Below are 26,231 nucleotides of genomic sequence, written 5' to 3'. Positions count from 1 at the left end.
GAAGGGTGGAGAAGCAGATGGGCGCTTCTCCTGTGTGCCCTGGCCGGGAATCAGGGAGCACCCCCATTTCATTACATTTAAAATGAAGTCCCCTTCCCTGGGAGCAGGAGTTTGTCATTAGAGGCTTTGATTTGATTAAATGTTGATGACATTTGTTCAGGCTTTCCAGGAACTAAACAAAACCTAGGAGCAGAAATGAAATTATTTCCTTCAATTTAGACCTAAAAGGGATACTTTTAAATAAAGTGGTCTTTAAAGCCTTACATGTATTCATGCACTTGGCTGAGGAAGCCAACTTACAAGAAGGATTCCAAAGCATCATCCCAGAGGTACCAAGGAGGTATGTTGAGGCATGGAGGGGATGGGACATGGCCCAATGCAAGGGAATGTAAACTAGCAAAACTAGCAGCAGAGAACTACATACAGCAGGGGTCCCCATACTTTTTACACAGGGGGCCAGTTCACTGTCCCTCAGACTGTTGGAGGGCCAGCCTATAAAAAAAGCTATGAACAAATCCCTATGCACACTGCAAATACCCTATTTTAAAGTAAAAAAACAAAACGGGAACAAATACAATATTTAAAATAAAGAACAAGTAAATTTAAGTCAACAAACTGACCAATATTTCAATGGGAACTATGCTCCTCTCACTGACCACAATGAAAGAGGTGCCCCTTCCAGAAGTGCGACGGGGGGCCGGATAAATGGCCTCGGGGCCGCATGCAGCCCGCGGGCCATAGTTTGGGGACCCCTGATCTACAGAGATGGGATACCGATACTGTGCAGATCCCTATAATCCTCTTTTTTTTTTCCCTGTTAAGTGAGAAGAGGGAAATAAGACTCTTGCATGCACCCTGACTGGGATCCACCCAGCAATCCCCGTCTGGGGCTGATGCTCAAATCAACCAAGGTATCCTCAGCACCTGAAACTGACAGGCTTGGACCAACTGAGCTATCCTCGTCACCTGAGGCCCAAGCTCAAACCAGTCGAGTCACTGGCAGCAGGAGAGGAAGAGGGAGAGAAGGCGGAGAGGAAAGGGAAGAGAAGCAGATGGTCACTTCTCTTGTGTTCCCTGACTGGGAATCAAACCTGGGATGCCCATATGCTGGGCCAATGCTCTATTCACTGAGCAAACCAGCTAGGGCCCCATCATCCTCTCAAGTGGAGAGTACAAGGAAGGAGTATATGGATTTGAGCTTCCATAGGGAGATAGGACCCTCAGAATTTGTTCCTTTCAGGCTGTCCATTCCCTGAACCTCCTGCCCAGGTGTGGGAAACGGGAGTAGGAGGGCAGGTAGGGGAAGGGAGGCCTTGGCTCATCATTTTTTAAAAAACATATATTATTATTATTTGCCTGACCTGTGGTGGCACAGTAAATAAAGCATCGACCTGGAATGCTGAGTTCGCTGGTTTGAAACCCCAGACTTGCCTGGTCAAGGCACATATGGGAGTTGATGCTTCCTGCTCCTCCTCATTCTCTATCTCTGTCTCTCCCCCCGCCTAAAATGAATAAATAAAATTTAAAAAAATTTATTTTTAAAAATATTTTTTGATTGATTTTAGAGGAGGGAAAGAGAGAAGTGGGGCAGGGGAGGGACAGTATGTACCTTGACCAGGCAAGCCCAGGGTCCTGAACTGGTGATCTCAGCATTGCAGGTAGATGCTTTTTTTATTATTATTTTATCGAGAGAGAGAGAGAGAGGGACAGACAGACAGGAAGGGAGAGAGATGAGAAGCATCAGCTCCTAGTTACATCCCTTTAGTTGTTCATTGATTGTTTTCTCCTATGTGCCTTGACTGGGGGGCTCCAGCTGAGCCAGTGAGCCCTTCCTCAAGCCAGCAACCTTGGGCTTCAAGCCAGCGACCATGGGGTAACATCTATGATCCCACACTCAAGCCGGCAACCCTGTGCTCAAGCTGGTGAGCCCATACTCAAGCCAGAGACCTCAGGGTTCCGTACCTGGGTCCTCAGCATCCCAGGCTGATGGTCGGTCAGGCACAGATAGATGTTTTATCCACTGTGCCATCACTAGTCAGTCTCAGCTTATCCAGTTCGTTTGTTTTTTTATTTTAATTTTTATTTATTTATTTATATTTTTTACAGAGACAGAGAGTGAGTCAGAGAGAGGGATAGACAGGGATAGACAGACAGGAACAGAGAGAGATGAGAAGCATCAATCATTCATTTTTCATTATGCGTTGCAACACCTTAGTTGTTCATTGATTGCTTTCTCATATGTGCCTTGACTGTGGGGCTACAGCAGACCAAGTAACCCCTTGCTGGAGCCAGCGACCTCGGGTTCAAGCTGGTGGGCTTTTGCTCAAACCAGATGAGCCCATGCTCAAGCTGGCGATCTCGAGGTCTTGAACCTGGGTCCTCCACATCCCAGTCCGACGCTCTATCCACTGCGCCACTGCCTGGTCAGGCTTATCCAGTTTTGGGGAGAGAGGATGGGACTTCCCTTTGGAGGCACAGCTCCAGTCCAGCAGCACTGGCCAGCCATCTTCTCAACCATAAGCTTAGCCCTGAGCTCCATCTCTCCTCCCTAAGTGTCCTTTTTCTATCAGTTCTGAGTTTGGCGTGGGGTGTAGTTTGAGCCCCCATCCTAAACCCAATCAAGAATGTGGAACCATTGCATCAAGGTTGCAAGGAGACAAGCTAGGAGACTGAACACACAGGGTGCCCATATTTATGACTGTAGAACATGTACATATAAAAGCAAGAGGACTAACCAATTATCCCAGGGTATTAATACCAGGTTATAGCTAGAGAGCAGAATTAGGAATGGGTTCCATTCTCTTCCTTAGGCATTTAGGAAGAAGTTCTGTGCACTATCACTTATTATGATTACATGGAGACCACAAAGCTCTGCAGCAGGTACCACTTTCCAATGGTCTAAGAAAGACCGGCAGGGTTGAGAATCCTGGGATATGACAGAGCTGACCCATCTGTTGGGCAGTGGAAGGAAGGGTAGTGGGCCATTCTGTGACTAATGCAGGCATCCTAAATTAGGCCCCAGGACCAACGAGAAGGAGCCATCCTGAGCTTCCTGGGCTGACCAGTGGGCATTCTAGGCTGGGGTCCCCTGGGCCCCAACCCTGTATTGGTCAGTTTCCCTGCCTGTTTTCTCCTGCGTCTGGTTCCACTCACCCTTCATATCTGTGGGGCTGGTATGTCATCCAGGCTGACATTTCGCATCCCACTTGCTACTTGGATTTCTCTCACCTGCCCTTCAGCTGAAACTGCCTTAGGCAAATGCCCCAGGAGTGATCCTGGCCCCAGTGCCAAGCTAGAGAGTTATGGGGACAGCCCTGGCCGGTTGGCTCAGTGGTAGAGCGTCAGCCTGGCGTGCAGGAGTCCCAGGTTCGATTCCCGGCCAGGGCACAAACGAGAAGCGCCCATCTGCTTCTCCACCCTTCCCCCTCTCCTTCCTCTCTGTCTCTCTCTTCCCCTCCCGCAGCCAAGGCTCCATTGGAGCAAAGATGGCCCGGACGCTGGGGATAGCTCCGTGGCCTCTGCCTCAGGCGCTAGAATGGCTCTGGTCGCAACAGAGCGACACCCCGGATGGGCAGAGCATCACCCCCTGGTGGGCATGCTGGGTGGATCCCGGTTGGGCGCATGCGGGAGTCTGTCTGACTGCCTCCCCGTTTCCAGCTTCAGAAAAATAAAAAATAAAATAAAATAAGAAATAGAGAGTTATGGAGACAGATACAGGGCTTATCCTCAAACAAGCTGGCTCTCATGTTAGCTCAGTGTCCACTGCTGCATACATGATACCTGGCATAACTGTTCCCTTCTAACCCTGCTGCTATATGTCATCCTGTCCTGATGGTTCCTACTCGTCCTGTATACCCTGCATGGACACCTCACCAGCAGACATGACACGGTCCCCCACATCCCTGGCTGGCCCCATGAGTCAAGGATCAGGCTCCAAGGTCAACAGAAAAGCAGTGGCATGGCAGCAGGTATCTGAGCCCCAAGGGTAACACACTCCACCCCGAAGTGGACTCCACTTACCCTACAACTCAGGTCTCACTCTCAGTGTCCTGAGAGGGGTCCTGTTACTCCAGGCTGAGGGACACAGCAGGGACATTTTCCTGCATTGCCTTTTTAGAGGACTCTGACAACCAGGAATATGTCCAAAGGTTCAGGAGATGTCAAGTATGCTCAGGGCTGGACAGTGAGTGTTGAGGGCACAAGGTCCCTGCTGGCCACATGGACCTGGGAAAAAAGAGGGGAGAACAGCCTGCCCACCACCGACCCAATGCCTCCTCAACTTGGGAGGCATAGGGACATCAATGGTGTGGCCAGAGCTGGCCCAGCTCCTGCCTCCCTGGAGACTTGATGGGCTGCTTGTGTCTTGGGCTAGCTGGTGGCTCTGGGAAAGGTGGGTATACCTCTTTGAGCCAGAGTATCCTCCTCAATAAAGGGAGGGTCCTGACCCCGCCCAACTAGCCTCAGAGGTCCCTGTGCCTGGGCCACGAGAGGGAGCCCACAGCTGACCGTGGCCCAAGTCTTGTGTCTAAAACACATCATAAGCAGAGGGCAGGGCTGCTGGCATCCCCCAACCCCAAAACCAATTGCCTAGGAAAGGTGGTGTCCCAGTGAAGGGGCTTTGCACCTGAGGGGCCTTGGCCAGACTTCTAGAAGCAACAGATGAAGTTCTCCCTTCCCAGGTGGCCTCAGGCCATTTCCACTTTCGGTCTTGGGCATGGCTTCCCTCCAGCCACACTGACCCTCCCGCCAGGCAGACTTCTCCCGTTGTCCTCTCTGTTCCCTCATCTGGAACACCCTTCTCTGTACTGACCACGCCATCCCCAAAGGCCTCTCTCTCCCAGTGCTGGGAGCTCTTGCACCCGTCTGCACGTTATCTTTCCTCCCCACCTGATGTACCTCATTTAGCACTCCCTCCCCCACACTGGCACAGTTCCAGGGCCCCAGGGCAACCTCTTGAGCTTGTAGCTGGTGACTGTGTTGGGACACAGGCCATCTTCCCTCACCCACAGCATATATCCTCCAGGTCAGCCTCTGCACACCCTGGCCCGTCTGCTGCCCGCCCTCAAGTTTGCTGTCTTGCGATATCTCTCTCTGCTGCCTAGGAGCCCTGTGCGGCCACTGCCAAGTTATAAGTATGTGATTATGTATGCTGGGGTTCCCCTCAGCCCTTTTGTTGCTGCAGAATCTGTCCAGGCAAACAAAAGTGCACTGGATTAGCCACAGTGGATTAAAAGATTTGCTTCTCAGAGTTTACCTAATAACTTAACAATTGTGCCGACAGAGTCTTTGAACCTCTAGAAACGCTCGCCAGGCCATCTGGGAGCTCCTAGCCTCTGTAGGCAGTGGGGTGGTGGTTGGGGTCATCACCTCAACCTCACACCCAGCTCTGTCTGGGACTGGGCCTGTGCTCTTGGCTCCTGCCAGGCCCATCGGGGCTGAACTTGGAGACAGGACCATGCTCCAGAAGGTGGAAGCAGAGGTGGAGGGAACAAGGCCCGGCTCTAATTGCCTTCTAGAGGGCTGGCTGCATGAGGCCAGGTGTGGGTGGTACCAACCAGGCATCACCGATACCCAGCCCAGCCCCTTGGGCATGTCCACACAGCCACACAGCACCAAGGACATAGCAACATGGAGGGTGGCTGTGACAGACAGGTGACACTCCAGGCTTTACCATGCCGTGGCGCACGGCCTCGCTGCAGTTATCCCACAGTGCACGTTCTTACACACACACACTCACACACACACACAGGCATGTCCGTCTTTGATCTCCAAAGGACACTCCATTTACAAGCTCTTAATCGCAGCTGTCTTTTCGGGGCCTGTCCTCTGAAGTCCCGAGTAATGGGATTTGGCGCCTCTGATCCATCTTTGGCTGGCCGCTCCCCATTATAGGTGGATATTTTTTTCCTTTTTTTCCCCGCATTTTTACTTCTTTTTTTTCTTTCTCGAAAAAATATCCCTTAAACCTCACTGACTTGACATGGCTTGTCGTCTAGCCCTGGAAGCGATGGCTGGGAGAAGGGCAGGTGGCTGTTATGCCAAGGGCCTGGCCAGTTGGGGGTCTTTGATGCCGCCTCCATGTGAAATCTAATGTGAAAGACCATGAGAGCGATTTTCGGGACCATGGTGCAGTGGATTCATTCTGCCTCGTGCTGTTTCCTTTGTCTCTCTTCCCATGACCCTTCCTTGGGACATTTGGGGAGAGGGTCTCAGAGTGAGGGCGCGGTTGTGTGTGTGTGTGTGTGTTTGTGAGGGTGCAGAGGGTGGGGTGGCTGAGGGCAGGGCCTCAGCCATAAGAACAAAGGGCAGCAGGAAGCATATCCACCTGTCCACCTGTCCACCTGTCCGTCCATCCATCCATCTGCCCGCCCGGCTTACCTCACCTGCCTGGTTCTGTGTGCTTGCTCGCGCCCCACCATCCCGCGGTCCGCCATGATGGGCTTGGCTGTCCGTCTGAGCACTTTCAGCCACTCCAGGAAGCGAGTCCCTGCTCTTGGCCACTGTGTGGCTGGGAGGAAGAAGCGTGACTCTAGGCTGCAGCTCAGGCTCCCACCGCCGATTGGCTGAGGCAGGGACCAGATGACGGCCTCGGAACCCTATGGTAGCCATGGCAACCAGCCCCTTTAGATACCGCCACCCCCAAGCCACTCCTGACAGCTGAGGGAACAGGCAGCGCCGCTGATGGGTCCACTCCAGGGTCCCCTCAGAGGGTCAGATCAGGCATGGCTGGATGGTAGCTATTCCTGCACTGGCTGTTAAATGTTTTCATGTGTGTTCTGCTTGTGTGTTTTATGAATGTCCAGTGTGAAGTGTCCCTGTCCCTCTCTCAGGACATGTCCCAGGCTGCTGCATACCCGGCCTGACTCCCTAGTGGAGGCAGAAACAGTGTCCTTGCAGCCCCTGCTAAGAGGAGGACTTCAGGTCAGGCTTGCCCCAGGGGCTGTCTTATGAGAAGAGAGCAACAGGATGAGAGCAGAGAGAACTGTCCAACCCCAGGCAGGCAGAGCTAAACTTTTCATCCATCTCAGACCCCAGACCCCAAGGGCCTGCCAGCTCTATCTCTGTCTGCCAACCTCCCTTATGGACTCTCATTAGTCTGTTGAATACACAAACATGCTTACACAGTCCCCTCAGCCTTCAAAGGCCTCACCATACCTCTGCTGCCCACAGACCTTGTGTCTCCACCAGGACTCTGGGGCTTTGTCCACACACCTGTGACCTTGGCCCTGCTCTTCCCTTTACCTACACCCCCAGTCCTCTTGGTGAGGCCTTCCCAGGTGTCTCAGGACCAGTACTTCTCAGCAAGGGCCTGATACATCATTCCTGGGTGCTGCAGGGAACTGAGCATCCAAGAGCCACTCATGGTTTCGTCTCTGTGGCAGCCCTGGCCTGTCCAAATGCTCCTAGGATGAGCACAACCTAATCAAGGCCCCCAGGAAGGCCACCCGAGAGACCAACTTCCTGGCCCAGGCCCCGCCCAGCCCAGCCCAGCCCATACCTGCCCAAAACAAGGTGTAAGGAACAGCTCCTGGGCTGCAAGGACCAGGTGCGAGCCTTGAGCTGCTGGGAAGAAGCCAAGACTAAGGCAGGCCCCTGGGGTCCCAGAGGCTGCTGGGGAGGCCACTGCCAAAGCCAGAGAACTCAGGAACTAGGGGGAGCCTGGAACACAAATCAACAGGGGTCAAACATCCAAGGGAAGGGGCTCAGGGTAGGCCAGGCTGGACCCAGAGGCAGAGGGCAAGGATGCTGTTCAGGTAGCCCTCTGAACTTGCTCTCACACTTTACACTGAAACCACCCCAAGCTACTCAGTCACTGGATTGAGCCCCCAGCTTCGAGGGCCTCCCCTGCAGGGCAGGACACCACCAGCAGACAGGTGTTATCCAGAGGCAAGGCCTGGATCAGCTTGTGGTGGGTGATAAAGGGTCCAGGGCCCGGTGCTCCATGCTGGAGGTAAGGCTGAGCTGGGGAGGGCTCTGGTGTGCACGGCGGAGGACAGGACAGGACAGCATGGGGCTGTGGCTGCTAAGGGTGTTCCCAGAACCTAGGGCTCCAGCTTGGGGGGCGCTGGTGGGGGCGGGAAGTAGAGGAGTTTGAGGGAGTCTGGAGCTGGCAGAACACCCATGGGGACGGCAATGGATGGTGAAGGTGAAGACAGAGTCCAAGCACAGGCTTAGCAAGGGCACACAATGCACGTGAGCGCCTCACAGAGGCTCCTCTGAGGTCCTAGCACCCTGACAGGAACCAGGACAAGGACAAAGGTGCCCAGGTCTCACTTGTTCTTCCACAACCACCAGGCAGCCAGGGCAAACCAGAACAGGGCTCATGTAACATCCTCAGGATGAAGAATTAGGAGCAAAGCCCTGCACTGGGCCCAACACTTTCTGGGACTCAAAAAACACTAGAATGAGACAGTATATATAACATGGTATTGAGGCCACTCTTGTCAGAGGCCTCTACTGGCCCAGTTCCAAGGCACCCCTCTCCAGCCCACAGCCACAGTGATGGTCCACCCTGTGTCCACAGCCCACCGACGGCCCTTGACACTAAAGCTGACTAGACTCATTGGCTCAGCCACTCCCTGGGACACATACGGATCAAGGGGTCTTGCCTGAGGGATTTTAGAGGGTCTGACCCATCTGGTGCAGGGATAGGGGTGTGGGCCAGCACAGGGCAGGTCTGGTGTCTGCAGGTTTGACCTTGGTCACTACAAGTATCCCTCCCAATCCAGGGCTCTGAGGGGCTGCCTAGCCCCATCAAGGAAGAATGAAGGCTCTAAGAAAGACACATCAACAGACACTGGCAGAAGTGTGGATGATAGCGGGGAAGAAATGAGGAAGGCAGCTCAGGTGGCCTGACCAGAGCCTGGAGCGGGAAGTATATGTGGGGGCAGAGACACGTGGCTTCTGTGGCTCAGCTTTCGGTTCCATGTGACATGTGAGCACATACTCCATGTTGCCCTTCCCACCCCCACCTCCCAGAAGGTGGAACAGCATGGCAGATGCACCCTGCCAGGGTCCTGTCCCAGCCCTGGATTATTTTATTTGTGGTGGGGGATGAGTCTGTCAATAACCGAAGGCTTCTTTAACTTTGCTGAGTCAAGGCTATTTGGGAGAATTTATGGAAACCAACTGATGCTGTCTTCCTCCAGAAAAGTGTTCATGTTTCAGAATTCAGGGCCAAGGCCACACTCAAGACTGCCACCTCAGTCCAGCCTCAGGTTACAGAGAAGTGAGTGCCCTGCTGAAGCCGTGTTGAGCTCCTCCCGCTGGCCGGCAGCACCAGCCTGGGCCGTCCCAGGCCCTAAGGGAACTCAGCCAGGACTCAGGCATTCTACCCTGACCCAACCGTGCTGACGCGGAGACCTAGGCTCAAGTTCAACCCCACCCTGTGCCAGCCCCAGGTCCCTTAGGGACCCCAGGAATCTGACACATGGACCCTACACATCCTGGCAGAAGCCCCCTCTACCTGTGGACTTGACTGGGGTGGAAAGGTTAGTGAGGGGTGACTGAGAGCCAGGGTTAATGAACTGGAGACATTCGGGGTGCACATTACAGGGGACCCTGATGACAGGTTAAGGAGCTAGAAAGGGATTAATTTCAGTTCAGGGCTGAATATGAGGAGAGCTGGCCCATCTACAACATCACCAAACTGGCTGGAGCCAGGAACTGCATGCAGTTCAGACCACTGGGCTGGGCCATGCTGGGCCACCAAGTGGGGCAGGGGCAGGCTGGGAACTGTCAGCCTCGGGTAAAAATTTTCAAACACTAAAACTGTTCACAAAGTAGGGCCGTTATATGAGAAATCACTGATGTATGGGAAGCATGAGGGCATCTAGAAGAAGACTGGACTGTGAAAGTAGACCCAGCTATGAACAGAGATCTTGGGGACACTCTCCTCACCAGGGCTCTGACCCCGAGGCAGGCCCTACCCTCGAGGACCTCATAAGCTGTGAGATCTCCAGGGCCCTCCTGCAGCTGTACCCACAGACCAATCACATCCACTGGCCAGCCGCACACTCCTTCTGGCCTCTACCATCAGGAACACAGCCCAGGTGTTGTCGCTTCCACATCACCCCTCAAGGGAACCCAGCACCCCTTAGCCAGTTGTCAGGACCAGGTCAGGGAAACCTCTCCGTGTGCTCCCAGAGACCAGATGGGTCTCAGTGTTGGACTTTCAGGTAACAGTCAGAGAAGAGGGCCCAGGCAACCCCAAACCTCAGAGCAAGAAAGGCCTCAGGGTGACTGACCCAAAATCAAGTGGGTCAGCTGAGGAGAGGACACCCAGGCTGCAGGCCCATGTGGCTGTGCTGCTAGAGCTTGACTCAAGGCCTTTCCTGCAAGCCACTGCCACCTGCAGCGCCCTCTGAGTGCTCCTGCATCTCTGAGCTGATGGGCAGCGTGCACCACACCAAAGAGCATGCCAACAGTCACTCTCAGAGCTAGGCCACAGCCTCCCTGCCTCTGCTGTGGTCCAGAACAGGCGGGATGTGCAATGCAAAGGGGCAAAACCCAGCCTGCCCTATGGCAGAACACCGTCAAGTTCTCCAGATTCTCTCCCAGAGGAAAGAAAAACACCAGAACAAATCTCAGTCCCACAGCTCACCTGGGGACCACCATCCATCTCAGCCATGTCCAGGGTTTCTGGGGGGAGGAAGGGGAGTGGTTACGGGATCAAGGACTACGCAGGAGAGCTCTAGTCCTCCAAGCAAAGTAGCACACACATGGTCCCAGCTCAGACTTTACTCGTGTTGCCCCCAGAAAGTGGTAAGCCGGCCTCAGCTGGGCCTCTAGGGATCCTGGGGCCAGAGGCCCATTAGAACTTCCACAAAGTCCACCCCACCCAGAAGCTTCACAGCCAGCACACACAAAAATGGTTCACCCACAAGTGGCTCTTGCCACCACCCCGGACTATGTCCACAATGCCAAAGAGCAAAGGGGTGGGGTGGCCAGGGGACAACAAGGGACACTGAGCCTGGCTATCAGGCACGAGTCAGTCACTAGGTGGTCACTTCCGGCTGGCTCTCTTCTGCACCACCACGGGCTCAGACAGTGCCTGCTGCTGAAGCCGCTCAATTAGCTCCTCCACGTAGACCTTGAACAGAGGAACAGGATCCTACAGGGGCAAGACAGGGTCACAATGAGGCACTCTTGGGAGGGCAGAAATCCAGCTGCTTTTGGACAAACACCAAGAGGAATTGGGCATGAGAGGACTAGGCTTCTCAGGCTTGGCCACAGAGTCAAGTGAAACTGCTTGCAACTGCTCAGCCCCCAGGCCAGAGGGCAGTACCCTGTCTGTGAGACAGGGACCACCTTCCCTTAGGGATGCAAGATTCAGGTGCCTGCCCAATTTCCCTGCCTTGGAGCCCTGTGGTCACAGCTAAATAAACCAAGCAGAGGGCACAGGGTCAGCCGGCTGCTGTGCCATGGGCGGGGGTGGGGGTGGGCTCTCTGTCCCAGCAGCTACTATGGGCTCCACACCCTCCAAGGGGGCTGACACAAGAAGGTCTCAACTGGGAAGACCCTGGAGGATACTAAGTGGCCAAGGAAACCAATGGTGCCAAGACTCCAGCTCTCGTCACCAAGAGTCTTTCTGTCCCTGAATCTGTGAACTGGCCCAGAAGGTGCAGGAGAGGGTCATGACCATGAGGGGAGGAAATATGCCATTTGGAACCCATAGGACTGTGGCTCCAGCTGTGCAGCTGTGCAGAGGCAGCTCTTTCCCAAGCCCACCTGGTGTGGTGCCTCTTTGTCCAGGCAACCCGAACGGCAGTGCAGTTCCCCACCCCGTCCATCTGCTCGGCCACTGTGCCCACCCCAGAGAGTAGGGCAGCTGGCATTCACACATGCTCACCTTCTCTTCCAGAAGCCTCTGCTTCTCAACAGCTTCATCCAGTGTCAGGCCAACCCACTCAGCCTCCTCCTCCGGGATGACAAACTCCTGGGCAGGCAGACAAGCGGCATGCTGTGAAGCCAGGAGGCCGGCCTCTGGGGCCCATGAGGAACAGGAAGTCCAGGCCCAAGCCCTCACCTTATACTTGTCATAGATGGCCGCCCTCCTCTCCGGGTCATCAGGATGCAGCTGGGGGTCCCGTCGGGCAAGCCGCAACAGCATCCCTCGCTTCAGGTCCATCCCAAACTTGGAGCACAGGTCCTCCTTCGGGGTCTGGCAGGAAGCTAGAATGAGGCCAGGTGCTGCTAGCTGGGTCCCACCCAGCCAGCCAGCGGCCCCACCCTAGCAGCTGGCAGTCTCCAGGCCAGATCAGAGGAAGGAAGAGCCAAGAGCAGGGAAGGAGGAGGCTGTGTTCACTTGGCCCTGGAGGACAACACCGCCGCCCAGAGCAATAAACTCTCTCATGGGCGGAAAGACCCCATTGAGGCTGCCCAGAAAGGGGCATGGCCCCGTTCACACTTCACTGGTGACCCTCCACTCCAGAGACCAGTGTGCCCCATTGGGTGCTGATCTAGCCTCCCCCCTCCAACAGGCCATCAGACCCCTCTTGCCTTCAGGATGTAGAAGTCAAACCCATAGGCCTCGTCAATGAGGTCCAGGGTGCGCATAGTCACAGTCACAGAGAATTTCGTGTCCAGGATCTCACTGTAGAGCTCGCGCTGAAACAGCTGTGGCTTCCAGACCTTCTTCACCCTCTTCGAGAGCTAAGAGAGCAAGAGTCCTCATGAGTGCTGCTGCTCCTCCCGACAGACTCGAGTGGGGCTGAAGGTGTAGATACTCAGGATGTAGACCTGGTTGCCCATCCAGAAGTTAGCTTCTCCCCAACCAGCCTGGCACCCCAAGAATTTGCCAAAGTTGCCGTTGTGTGTTCCAGACATACCACACACAACCATAACTCCATGGTTCACAAGTCATCACATTCCACAACAGGGATCAAGAAGGAAAGGGAGCCACCAGCCCGGTAGACCTCCCTCAGAGGGCTTAGCAATCCCTCCAGGCTTCCCACCAGAGGCAGCAGGTATTGGATGCACACTGCCCCCACGTGACTATCTCAGTCTTCCAAAGTGCAACGAGAAGGTGGTAGTGCCAGCCCCGTGTCAGAAGTGTCAGAGGCAAACTATGGTAAGTCCAAGCTGACAGGTGACTGCAGACCTCCCTCCCCACACCTCCTCTCAACACACAGGCCTCCTCATCTTTACACATGTCCTGGCCATACCCCAAGGCCTTTCTTTGCACCTGCTGTTTTTGACATAAACGACTATCTCAGGATACCCAGTAGGTTTTACAAAGAGTCGCATCCCCCGGAATTGTACCTCTTCACTCTAGCATGATCCTTTGAGGGAGCTGTCTCCACCAGACTGTAAGCCCTCCCGGGACTGGTCGGTCTCCCTTACGCTTTCCACGTACCTCCGGAGCCTAGCATGGCGTCCAGAGCAGTTAAGCTCCGGAAAGTCCTTTCGAAGCCTATCCTGCTCACCCACCTTGTCGTTGTTGACGTATCTGTGGCCTAGGATCCAGCCCTCGCCGCCCCAGAGACCCAGCTGGGACTCGCGGGGGTAGTGAATGGGAATGGGCACGTCCTCCACGCGCTCCCGCTGCCCGTTTTTGGGGTTGATCTTGAACTTGACCCCGTGTGGCCTGTAGTGCACAGGAGTGGGCGTCCGTGCCTCTTCCAGTGAGCGAAGGTAGTGCTGGGGCAGGCGGGAGTAGATGCCCTCCCGCAGCCGGAGCTGCTTCCATAGAAAGACTGGATACTTGTGCAAAGGCATCACGGCCAGCCCGGCGGAAGGCAGAAGACCGCCCTCACGCCGCAGCTTGGCTGACCCCCGGGCTCCCGTGCGGCCCCAACCCTGGCTTCGAACACCCCTCGCTCCCCGGGCTTCCAACCTAGACTCCCTGCGAGGTACCAATCCCGCACTTCAAGTACCCGAGTCCGAATACCTCGCAGAACTCCGCGCCCCGCCGGAACTGGAAGTTGTGCTGCGACTATTTGCTCCCCGCCCACCACTGACTGGCTGCAAAGCCCGTCCGTCTATCCCTGTCCCGCCCACTTTTCTGCCTTTGGGGACCGTGGAAAATGACCTGCGAAGACGACGGCAGCTTAAGGGACCGTCATCAAGTGCGGTCCGTTTTTCGTGAGCAGCAGCCCACGGAGGCAGGGCTTGTCATCCCTGGACCCACCACCTACTTTCCTCCCAGAAGGAGCACAGAAAACAATGTAAATGTACATTGAAATATAATTGTGCAGTGAGCATTTGAGATCCTCCTCCCTGGCATTATCAGTTTGACTCAAATAAACTCATAAAAATTTATATATATACTGTAGAATATAAAATTCATCAATTACAGCAAAATCAGAACTACACGAAAGTCTGTTAATATCTTCACATTTCTTACCCCAGGCAGCTCTAAGGGGCACAGCCTTTCTTTTCCACACCGCCTTCCCCCAGTCACCTGTTCCTCTTTCTAAGCTCCAAACATTCTCTCGCCTCTGTAACTTGTTTCCTGAGCCCATGCATTCTACAGCTCACTTCTACCTCTGTTACTTTCTAAATAAACTTTCTGTGTAAAAACAAAATTGGGGGAGGGGCTGTGGCTGGTTAGTTCAGTCAGTTATAATGCCATCCAGAAACATCAAGGTTGTGCTAGATCCCCGGGCCAGGGCACAGATGGGAAGCGACCAATGAAGGCACAACTAAGTAGAACAGCAGGTAAATACTTTTTTCCCTCTCTCTCTCTCATCAATGAAAAAAAAATATTTTTTTTTCTTTTTTAGGTGAGAAGAGGGGAGATAGTAAGGCAGACTCCCGCATGTGCCCCAACTGAGATCCAGCTGGCAACCCCATCTGGGGCCGATGCTCAATGCTCAAGTACCAAGCTGTCTTTAGCACCCAAGGCTGATGTGCTCCAAGGGAGCTATCCTCAGCACCTGGGACCACACTGCTAGCTTGAACCAATCGAGTCATTGACTGCAGGAGAGGAAGAGGGAGAAAAGAAGAGGTAGCAGGAGAAAAGATGATGGTCGGCTCTCCTGTGTGCCCTGACCTGGGAATCGAAGCCGGGATGTCCATACGTCAGGCCAACTCTCTATCCACTGAGCCACCAGCCAGGGCTGAAAAAAATTTTTTTATTCCCCCAAAACCCATATTTCCCCTATATAAGGCTAGAGAATGCTACTGTGGCCACATGCAGGGTGACTGTAAGTGGAGGAGGCCACACCTGGGGCGGGTCCCAGAAGGGAAGCTCAGTGACTCCAGCTTCCCATGGGCCTGTTCCTCACCCCTCATACAGACAGCAGCCCCCTGTGCTATTGCCTTGGGGAAGGGCAGCGCACTGCTCCTTGGGGCAACCAACCTCCCTTGTCCTGCTTCCCTCACAGAGGAGGGAGAAAGGTTGGGCCAGGGTCTCTCTGGCAGCCCCTTTCCCAAACACATGCTTGGGCCGGTGCAGGGTGGCCACCATCATCTCTACTCCTAAGAGTAACTCAAGAGGATGCTCCCCCGACAGGGGCCCAGAAACCCAGGGAAAGAGTGGGGGAAACAGAACTGGGGCAGGCTGTGCCCTCTGTTGCTGGCACCCACAGAGCAACTTGGCAGCCCCCTCCCCAGGAAGCTCTTCTGAGGAGCCTACAGCTTTAAAGCTGAGAACCAAAGGGAAGGGAAGGGCAGGGCAGGGCACACAGCCAGAGGCCAGCCTCTCCCATGCAACCACTCACAGCAGCTGGGCCCTATGTCCCCCAGTGACTCATCAGCTCTCTGGTGGCCATGGTCACCTTCTCCCCACAGCCATTCCATCAGCAGAAGGTATACTCATGCCTGAGCTAGACAGGCATTCAGGGGCACTGATCCCAGCCTCAGCGGTGTTAGGGGAGGGGGCAATGGGAGGTGGGCTCAAGCCTCCTCTGCCTCCCTGGGTCTCACATCACAGCCTCATAGGAGAACAGGGTGATGGGGGAATCTTTCTCCACATCCCGTCATCCCCAAGCCAGCAGGACACAGAGCCTACCCCAGAATAGTACCTGTGCTCACCAGGCAGCTGGGACGTACAGAGGGATGGGGTCAGCTGGTAGCATTGGGGGTATGGTCCTCTCCTCGAGAGGAGGAAGGAAATGGGTGCACAGGGCAATTTTATTCAGTTGAAAATCCATCTGGACAGGGTCCCTCTCCCTTGGTCCTGCCCTTGGCTGAAGAAATCGTCAAAGCTGAGAATGTCCCGGAGTTAGCCACATCACGTCACTGTGTATAGCTCCTCTCGGTGGTTCTTGCAAATCTGATAGTGGCAGGTGAGCTTCTGTGAGCAGGCCCAGGGCTCAGCATGCTTGTCACGTGGTGGCAGCAGGAACGCCGTGCTCCCTGCCAGCAGCATGTGCCAGATGCTATGGGTATAGTAATAGTTGTCATTGGTCATCATGGAGGTGTAGATGGCAATGGCCACAGCAGCCATGCAGATGCCAGGCAGGAGGTAGAAGACCCAGCGCTGCCAGGAGGTGGGGTAGCAGTGACGTCGGTGCCCACAGCGGTATACCTGGAGAGAACCATTAGGAGAGCATTGGCACAGGGGCTGCAGCTCCCTGGGGCCCATCCAAGTCTGGGTAGCACGACCATGGATGTGTGCTACTTGGAAGGGGCTCAAGGACACAGAAATCTGATGGGTCCTCAGGCCCGGGCCTAAGCATAAAGCCACACTAGGCCCTATGAATGCCACTGACAGCCTTTAGCATATACGAAGGACTCAGACCCAGGACCAGGACCATGGCCAGAATCAGTGGCCAGGCTCTCTTACCACAGAGTGTGTGGGGGGGGGTGGTCTATGGGAAGCCAATGCTCTCTTATTGCAATTGCCAGGAGAGGAGATACGGGCAAGAGTTCCTTACCCACATGGTGACCATGATCACAAAGGCAAAAAGACAAGGCCCCATCATGTTCCAGGCACCTCTGCGGTCCAGCTGCAAGGACATGGCGAATACCAGCGTGCCCAGTAGAAGCAGAACCTGAGCAAGACACAGGGATGACCAGAGAATCACAGGAGCCCCAGGCCAGGGGTCTGTGATGGCACCAGGTCCAGCACGGGGTCTGCGCATGCTGGTCATCTGCTATCACCCTACTACCCCCAGCAACTCGACCGCCGGCTCAGAGCCGGGGGCACATGGTTCTGCTCTGCTGGCAGGGAGGGAGGCCCCATTCCTCCAGTTACTGATTCATCCACAGGTAAATTTCTGAGGCACAACTTAGCAAGGCAGGGCACCAGGTCACATGTCTCCATCAGCCAGGCCTGGCTGTGGCAGAAAAAGCCCCAATGTGTTCTCAGCACCAGGGACTCCCGGAGCTCATCTAGGGGCTTCCCAGGGAGGTCTGGCCTACGGCTGGGGCTCCAGGCCTCTCTGAAGAGAGCCTTGGGAGAGAAACAGGCTAGGAAGGTCCTCGCCTAACCCTGTCTTCCACCTTCTTTTCCTGGCATCCTCTAAGCAGCCAGCACAGTCCCTTCCAGCGGGCAGAGTCCCTTCCAGAGGGAGAGTGATCATCACAAAAGAGGAGAGGTTTCCAAGGGCAGCAGCTGAACCTTCTTTCTGATCTCTCCTTCGGCAGGTGAGGGCCTCTGCTCCCTCAGAGCGTAGACCCAGGTGTCAGGAGGTCACTCACATATTTCAGGGCTGCTTTCAGGCGCGCCATGCAGAGGATGGTGACCCAGATGGACACTCCAGAGCCCAGGAAGTCACAGTACTGCAGCGTGTCATAGTTGAGGATGCACAGCACCGCCTCGCCCGGCTGGTCACAGGCATGATAGAACTGCAGGGCAGGGTGGTGAGCAGAGGCCCAGACCTCCCAACCATCCCCATGGGAGCCAGCAAGCCTACCGTAGAGAAGAACATGGTGTAGGCATAGACGGAGGCCTCCACCAGGAGGCAGCGGTACACGGAGAGGGTGATGGGAACCAGGAACATGAGGTTGCTGAGGGTGAGGAGGAGCGTGGCCAGCCTCTGCTGGGCCACGGTCTGAGCTGTGCTGTTGTCTGTGCAGCTCCAGCCGCGCCAGCCTGTGGGCCAATGCAATGCTGAGGGGGCTGAGATTGGGTGACGGAGGCCCGGCTTCTAGGGGAGGCACTTCTGAACCTCAGGGCCCACCCTCACCAAGGTCCTGCAAAGAAGCCCTTTCTCAACTAGGAGCGGGTTGGGACAAGTGTGTGTGGGCATGGGGCATGTATGGGCAGATACAGACGAGTGCACAAAGGCACAGACAGCTATGGGGCAGGCAGGGGCAGGTGTAAAGAGGCATGGGGTGGGTATTGGGAGGTGTGGGGCAGGTATAAGTCAGGGGATAGGACAGTTGTGAGGCAGGTATGTGGCATGTGTGGACAGGTGTGGGAAAGGTGTGGAACAGGTGTGGGGCAGGTATTAGACAGGTGTAGGGCAGATGTGGATCAGGTGTGGGGCAGGTATTAGACAGGTGTAGGGCAGATGTGGATCAGGTGTGGGGCAGGTGTGGAGCAGGTATGGGACATGTGTGGGCACATATGGAGCAGATGTGAGAAGGTCAGGTATGGGCCATGTGTGTAGACAGGTACGGGCAGGGGAAGCCAAGGTCAGGAGGCAGTAGAATCTTTAGGGCTGCCTCTCTGTGCTGGCATGGGGGACTGGAGGTATGCGGCAGGACTGGGGAGAAGACATGGGCCACTGCTCTGCGAGGGGCTCTCTAGGCTGAGCAGGGTGAGATGCGCTCCTAGAAGGCACAGAGCTGGAATGCCAGGGACAGGAGGGTCTGCAGGCATCCTGGCCTGGCCCTCACCTGCCTTGCAGCTGCAGCCCGCATATAGGTAGCCGTGTCTGCGCAGCAGGAGGCACTGGCCGTACGGTCCACAGTCATTCAAGCAGGGCACCAAGTACAAGGTGGTCTCCACGAGGACGGAGGTCTTCTCACACTCCCTGCAAGGAGGGGACCACATGAAGGCTGGCTGCTGAGGTCTGCTGGTGGTCCCTGTGAGTAATCCAGCGCGGCTCTTGGACGCATAAACCCAGACTTGAGGCCTCAGGCTCTGAGCCCTGGAGGACAGCAGCCGTGAGATCTGCAGAAGCCAAGATGCCCCTTCCCTTTCACACTGCACTGCATCCCAGTCCATCTAGGGCTATGTCCTGAATCAGTCCCCTTCCTAGTGTCCTGGCTTCCAGGGTTGCCTGGGGGGGGGGTGGCCCGGCAGAGAAGGGGAGTCCTTCGAAACACACAAGGCAACTTCCCCTGTGTGGCTTACAGGAAGCTGGTCGCTTCCAACCTCAACTGCAGGCAGCCCAATCACGGTCGTGAATGATTCAGCCACCTGGTAGCTCCGGGGTCCCCCACCTTAGCCCCCAGGTTTACTTACTCAGGACTCTGAGGACACGCCAGCTGCAGGGAGAGGTACCAGTTGTCTGTCTCCGGGTAGGGGATGACGAGGTTGGCCTTGCGAGACAAGGTGCTCAAAGACAGGGGGTAGCCCTGGAAGAAGGCTGCAGGAGGAACAGGAAGGCTGGTCAGAGGTGGCTGAGGGGCTGGCGGGGTCCCTGAGCCAGATGCTGCCTGCCCATACCTGTGGTGCAGTTGGGCGAAGCGTTGAAGCTGAGGAAGGGTGAGGCAACATTCACGCAGATCGTAACCAAGGTGTTGTTGGGAATCACACTCTGGAAAGGGCAACCGTGCAGCATCAGCCCTACATCTCCAGTCTGATGCTGGCCGCTATTTGTGGATCCCAATGGCCCAGGACCCACCTGGGACCCTACCCCTCTAGGCCCGGCAACACCCCGCCTCTGATCCCACCTGTGGTCCCATTTCCCCAGGCACAACCCTCGACCTGTGGACAGGGACCTATGAAACAGGTCTTATGTCTGGTGCCCCTATTCTCGCCCCATGCCTGTTGAGGTCATTTTTTTTTTTTCAGGGACAGAGAGTCAGAGAGAGGGATAGACAGGGACAAACAGACAGGAACGGAAAGAGATGAGGAGCATCAATCATCAGTTTTTCGCTGTAACTCCTTAGTTGTTCACTGATTGCTTTCTCATATGTGCCTTGACCGGGGGGCTACAGCAGAGCGAGTGACCCCTTGCTCAAGCCAGCGACCTTGGGTCCCAGCTGGTGAGCTTTTGCTTAAACCGGATGAGCCCGCGCTCAAGCTGCGACCTCGGGGTCTTGAACCTGGGTCCTCTACATCCCAGTCCGACGCTCTATCCACTGCACCACCGCCTGGTCAGGCTGGGGTAATTTTCTTGTCTGAAAGGTTACCCCAACCTAGTGTCCATGATAGAATCAATGCAGGAGGGCCTAAGCAGCATCACTCAGTCTAGGAGGGTCTGAGCCCTGAGCTGAGCCAGGCCGCGAGGCGCGCAGACCAAGGTACCTGGTTGGCGCACAGGGCGATGGTGAGGGAGCCCCCACTGTCCATGCCTGTGTTGAGACTCAGCCGCATCACTGAAGGCATGTCCGACTGCACCCGCACTGAGACCCTGTCCAGGGGCCTGAAGTGCACAGACATCACGTCCACGTCTTCCCGCAGGACCTGGTAGTTCCTGAGGCAGAAGGGCCCACCACCCGCGCTGCTGCTCCTGCCCAGGTCCTGGTAGCCAGGGCTGGGGGACAGCAGACGAGCGGAAGTGTTGCAACTCTGGTTTGGACTGCTCTGCAGCAGATGCTGGAAGTTTACGATCCAAGGCCTGCAGGCTGTGAGGAGGGGGGACAAGGGGCTCAGCTGTAGGAAGGGCTGCAGATCAAAGGCAGGGGGCAGAGCCACCCCCTACTCGGCCCTCCCTACACAGCCCACCTGTGAGAGCGGCTACAACGCTGAAAGCCACCAATACATGGGGCCCTGCCAGGCTTTTGGCTGTCACTTGCAACCACCGGTCCCAGGGTGGCGAGGGCAGCAGCAGGAGGCAGGCCTGGGCGGGGCCAGTACAGGTGAGCACCTTCTGAAAGTGGCTGGGCAGGGTGGCCGAGCCCACGGTGAGGCGCACGGGGCAGCCCAGGCTCCCGTTGGACGCACAGCCTTGCAGCTCCAGCCGCAGCTCCTGGGTGTACTCGGGGACGAAGACTCTGAAGCCAAGGGGGATGGCCTCGCTCAGGCTCTGCGGCTTCCAGTGACTTCCCCCCATCGCTCAAATTCAGGGTGGTGGCCCGACTTCCCAGCGGGACCCCAAGACCCAGAGCCCTACATTTCTCTCCTGCAGCAAGGACAGAGGTGCCATCCACTCTATCAAACCTGGAGGCCCCAAGATCCCCACTCACTTGAGGTAGCTGGGATGGGTGAGGAGAGTCTGTGGAAAGGGTATGTCTGGCTCCAGGATAGAGACCTCGACTACCCGCACGACCAGCATGTCAGGCTGGAAGATGTAGGCACACGTGGGAATAAAGCCCTAGGAAGAGAATGAAGGGGGTGGGGAGGGCATGCACAGGCATGGGATGGGGCAGGACTAGAGCCTAGGGGTGTATGGGGGCGTGGAGGGGGGACTGAGCCAGACAGGAGCAGAGAGCCCAGGCCTGGGTGGCGGGTGGAGTGGGAGGGCATGACCAGAGAGTCCGGGCTGGGGGTGGGTTGTGGGGAGGCAGGGGTACAGCAGAGCCTAGACAAGGTCTGCCCTGAGGAAGTAAACAACAGGGACCGGCCATTCCCACACAAATGTCTGCCCCTCCACCCCTGGAGAGCAGACCCCTCACCTTCATCTCAATCTTCTGGGATGAGGGGGGCAGGTGGGCAGCCACAAACCAGTCCCCAGGTGCTGGGTGGGAGACATTGATGGAAGAGTTGCTCTGTAGCATCTTGATGAGGAAGGAGGGCTGCACAGAGGTGTTGGCAGCAAAGCTGGTACCCAGCGGGTTGATGACTGGAGGGGCACCATAGCGGAAGTACCTGCAGTTGGGGATAACGGGGTAGACATGAGATGTGGGCCCTGGGCCAGGCTCAGGCAGGCAGGTGGGCAGGCACCTACACAGTGGTCTCCACATTTGCACACGTGGGGCCTCCACCCTGGGACACTTGCAGCAGCCAGCGCAGCAACACGGTATCCGGGGGTACTCGGAAGTGGAAGAGTCTGGCACTGCCATACCAGCTATAGAAAGACAGCTTCTGCGGGGACTGTGAGAACTGCTCAGACACCAGCCTGATGTCTGCGGGAAGAAGGCACTGTCAGCCAGACCAGCGGTGCCGCCAGGGTGTCCCCACCTCCGTATGGGCGGCAAACAGAGAAATTTAGAGGCTCTTCCGCCCCAGCATGGCCCCAGAAAAAGAGGAGAAGGGAAGCCATGGTGGGTTGGTCTAGAGCCCCTGGGATGTCTAGCACTCCAACTCTTTTGTTTAGATTTTATTTATTCATTTTAGAGAAAGGAGAGAAAAAGAGAGAAAGAGAGAAGGAGGGGAGCAGGAAGCATCAACTCCCATATGTGCCTTGACCAGGCAAGTCCAGGGATTCAGACCAGAGACCTCAGCGTTCCAGGTTGACGCTTTTATCCACTGCGCCACCACAGGTCAGGCCAGCACTCCAACTTTTATCTTGGTAAATGTTACTGTCCCTTTCCATCCCCTGAAAGTTGTCTCTGGCAACTGGTCCCCCTTGACAGGTGAGGGAGTTCAGGTCTGGTGGCTGGCCACCTGCTCAGGCCCATTATGACTTGGGACACAGCTGGACTGAAGTCTGAGTTTCCCTCACCCAGAGAGGTGGCAAGCAGAGACCTTGGGGTAGATGGTACTCCAGGCTGGAAGCCTGGCTGGCTATGGGAACCAGGGAACAGCTGGCCCCCATTCTCCCATGGGCATGTGCCCATGCAGAACGGCACAGGGACAATGCAGGGCGCAAAGCAGACAGAATATTCATAGTCTCACCTGGGGCTCCCCATGCCCCAGTCCCTCCAGTGACTCTCAGGTCCCCACCTCTGTGGCCCCTGCCCTGCATTCCTCTCCCATATATCCCATATATATATATATATATACACACACACACACATATGCACTCCTCTTCCATATATATGTGTGTGTGTGTGTGTGTGTGTGTGTGTGTGTGTTCCAAAAATTTGCTCTCACTGCTCACTTCCCATCATACCAGTATTTCCTGGATCTTCTGAGACTCAGCACAGAGGCCTAGGCCCCACCTGGGTTAGGCACCTGCTGGAGTGTCCTATGCACTGACTATGGCATAGCCTCCATGATAGCATGTGTCCAAGTCCTACAGTGTAATCATCTGTCCCATGAGTGAGCAAGGTGCCCACCCAGGACCCTTCCTATTGGGCGTCCCACGGAACAGGCATGCTCTGCACTCCTGTGGGTGAGCCACCAGGCCTGGGATCCGATCACAACGTACCTGAGCTGGATGGCAGGGATCCCGGCACCAGTACCAGCTCAGGCCTCCTGCCCCATGTGTCTTCCCTTCTCTGAGTTCCAGTTTCTTCATGATTTGGCCCAAGGTGAATAGTACCTCCCTTTGGGTGCCCCTCCCACCAAGGTTAATGAATGTTAAAGTGCTTCTGGAAGAAATAAACTGTGACACAGCAGGGTGTAGCCTCTCTCTGCCCTTCTGGGAGAGTTGCTGGCTCACAACCCCAGCGGCAGGCCATGGGCTCCTTCAGGTGAGCAGGTAAGGGAGCCAGGTGAGTAGCTGGCTCTCCTGCCAGCCTCCTGACCCTCCAATGAAGGAACCTTGAGAAAATGTAACAACCTACTTGTAAAGCCAGTCTGAGTTCTAGAGGAGCCCGACATGGGGGGACTAGGCAGAGGTAGACTCCATGTAGGACACATTCTAGATGTCGACTAACCACCAGGTTGCACTCACCAGCTGTGACCTGAGGAGACTAGGAGCACTGAGCACTAAACTAACACAAACTTTTCTCCTGAGGCTACTGCAGCCCTTAGGGCAAAGGGCCAAAAAAGTCTAAGTGCTGAGAGGTAAGGCAAGACAGCTCCCCGTCCACCTCAGGACCATGGGGCCTTAGAAAAACAACCAGCAGGGAACCAGGACTCTGGATGGGGCCCGCAGAGATGGCCACAGGGGAGGCACCTTGCAGTGTGCAGCCCCAACCTGAGAGATTCAAGGCCCTCTGGCCCCTGCCAGCCCTGGACTACCAGCCCAAGGCTACCTGGAACCCAGCTGGTAGCTGTGAAGTTTCAGCAGGTGACAAGAGATAAGACACAACATGCTCAAGGTCACCCTAAGACCCAGTGGTCCCCCACTCCCAGGGCTACACAGCTCCTCCAGCACAAACCCCCCATCTCTGCAGCCCCATCTCCCTGCCCAAGATGCCCACATTACTAGCTTGATGAACATACCAGGCCATTAACATATCAGTCTGAGCCAGATGTAGAAGTCTCATCTGATAACAGGGAGCAAGGGCCACAAGTACTCCTGCCCTGCCCCCCAGTCCTCTCCAAGGACACAGGGTTGAGGGGAAGACAAAGAAAGCCCCTGAGCCTGTCCTGGGAATGAGAGTGAGGGCATCCTGCCCCACACCCTGCAAACCAGGACCAACACTTAGTGCAGAGCCCCTGCACACCCACAGGTCCCAGAAGCCAGGCCTACACTGCTGCTTGTCCCTCATGCAGACCTGGGAGGTAAGGGGCTGCCCAGGTTTTCCATCTCCATAAACTGCCCACCAGTGACTCCTCACCCATCCCGCCCCCCAAGGGTGGAGAAAAAGAAGAAAATAAGGGTGGCAGTATCCAATGGAGCAACTTAATCAGGAGTCATCTCTGAGAAACTGCCTTTCATTTCAAACTTAGAAACCAAAGGAACAGTCCTCAAAGAAATAGGAGCCTGGAGGAGCAAGAATTCAGAGCAGGAGGAGGGGCTGGGAGCAGAACTGGATTGCCTGACTTGGGGGAGGGGGGGTCTGGGCCCTTGCACCCCTACCAGCCCGGTCACATGGCCTCCTAGTAGTCTCAGGCCATAGGAGTTAGGGGAGCTTACTCAACACCCCCAAACCCTAAGCAGATGGTCAGCACCTCCTGGTCTAGCTACCCTGTCTTCGGTAATGGAAAGTTAGGGCCTCTCAAGGGAGCAGAAATGCAAACAGAGGGAAGGGAGATCATCAACACTACTGAAGTACCCATTTCCTCAGACCCACCCTAGCCTACCAGGCTCTTCAGGGTCACCTGTGAGTCCTTCCAAGAGGCAAGGTCAGCTGCTGAAAGTGATTGCACTAAGGTTGGCGGTCACAGTGGGAGAGGTGGCAGTCACAGTGGGAGGGGTGGAAACATGACACCCACCTGGCCCATCCAGGATCTATGAAACTTTCTCCCAGACCAGATGTCCACCTCCCACCATAATCACACTGCTTAACCCTAGTTTCTCTGGACCCCTCCACCATCAGGTCACAGTGCAAGACCTTCCTGCGGACCTAAACGCGTTGGAAGGAGGAAGAGAGAAGGAAGGGAGCGCTCCAAGGGGCCCATTGGGGACAGAGGAGGGGTCGAGGGCATTATTTACACCCCGACTGTTCGTACACACAAGGGACTAACCTGAGCCCCCAACCCTGGATGGGGACCTGGGCACTGCGTCCGCGCCAGGTGAGCGCACAGGTGCCCCCCCAGGTGAGTCACAATCCTGGCCCCGCCCCCCGGCCGCTATCCCCCCTCCCCAAGCCGGTGCCCCTGGAAAGGCGCCCTCCGGTCCCCGCTCGCTCACCACTCTTCCTGCTGTCGCCGGCGGAGGCAGGAGAAGGCCGAGCTAGCAGCAGCAACAACAGCGGCCCCGCCACTGACACTGCCACCGCCGCGACCCCGGTCCCGGTCCCAGCCCGGCCCATGGCTATGCGCTCGGCCCGGCGCTACCCGGACCGCTTCCCCGGCCACCTGCCCCCGCCGCCGCTTGGGCAGCCGCCCCCGCCACTACGGGCCCTGCTGCCACCGCCGCTGCCCCGGGCTCCCATCGTCCGGGTCGGTCCCAGCCACCCGCGCCCCGGGCACTTCCGCCTGCGAGGCCCCGCCCCGCCGGTAGCCGGCTGGAGACGGGCTGGAATTGCGATGAGCGAGGGGCGCAAGGGGACCAGGATGCGAAGGAGGATGCGGGCTGGGGTATGCGATGCGGAGCAGGGGACAATGCCGACTCAGGGGCTATATGAGGTCTGGGGCGACGCGTGCGGATGTGCTGACGCGAGGCCAGGGGCGACGCAGGGGCGGGCTATTGGATTGAGCAGACGTGGTCCTGGGCAGACGTGGGGATGAAAGGGGTGGGGACAGGAGGAAAGGGGTTGGAGGGAGCTCGCGGACGGAGTGGTACGGCGCACGGAGAGCGGGTGCTGCACAGCAAGATGCATGAAGGTTCTTGCTGTATACGCGGGGG

The 26,231-nt window shown here is 56.2% G+C and overlaps 2 protein-coding genes across 4 annotated transcripts; both read right to left on the bottom strand.

Moving 5' to 3' along the window:
* Positions 1–10,725: 10,725 nt before the first annotated feature.
* MRPL28 (mitochondrial ribosomal protein L28) lies at positions 10,726–13,928 on the bottom strand. The gene is made up of 5 exons (XM_066275438.1): positions 13,432–13,928; positions 12,502–12,654; positions 12,029–12,163; positions 11,852–11,938; positions 10,726–11,113 (listed from the first exon to the last, which is right to left on the bottom strand). Exons 1-5 carry the CDS (start codon positions 13,717–13,719, stop codon positions 11,006–11,008), a joined length of 771 nt encoding a protein of 256 aa, XP_066131535.1. The 5' UTR covers positions 13,720–13,928; the 3' UTR covers positions 10,726–11,005.
* A 2,131-nt stretch (positions 13,929–16,059) lies between these two features.
* On the bottom strand, positions 16,060–25,865 carry PGAP6 (post-GPI attachment to proteins 6). Of its 3 annotated transcripts, none has more exons than XM_066275435.1 (13): positions 25,575–25,865; positions 21,894–22,071; positions 21,622–21,814; positions 21,193–21,320; positions 20,732–21,000; positions 20,312–20,631; positions 19,508–19,598; positions 19,304–19,427; positions 18,733–18,869; positions 17,805–17,983; positions 17,590–17,736; positions 16,824–16,940; positions 16,060–16,474 (listed from the first exon to the last, which is right to left on the bottom strand). In XM_066275435.1, exons 1-13 carry the CDS (start codon positions 25,693–25,695, stop codon positions 16,178–16,180), a joined length of 2,301 nt encoding a protein of 766 aa, XP_066131532.1. In that variant the 5' UTR covers positions 25,696–25,865; the 3' UTR covers positions 16,060–16,177. The 3 variants fall into 3 exon arrangements, with proteins under 3 accessions (XP_066131532.1, XP_066131533.1, XP_066131534.1); XM_066275436.1 differs by having other exon boundaries at positions 17,590–17,715; XM_066275437.1 differs by lacking the exon at positions 21,894–22,071 and having other exon boundaries at positions 25,575–25,855.
* Positions 25,866–26,231: the final 366 nt, after the last annotated feature.

Source organism: Saccopteryx bilineata, chromosome 4 (assembly GCF_036850765.1).
Source record: "Saccopteryx bilineata isolate mSacBil1 chromosome 4, mSacBil1_pri_phased_curated, whole genome shotgun sequence".
NCBI classification, from domain to species: domain Eukaryota; kingdom Metazoa; phylum Chordata; class Mammalia; order Chiroptera; family Emballonuridae; genus Saccopteryx; species Saccopteryx bilineata.
This window is presented reverse-complemented; position numbering and strand designations above follow the sequence as displayed.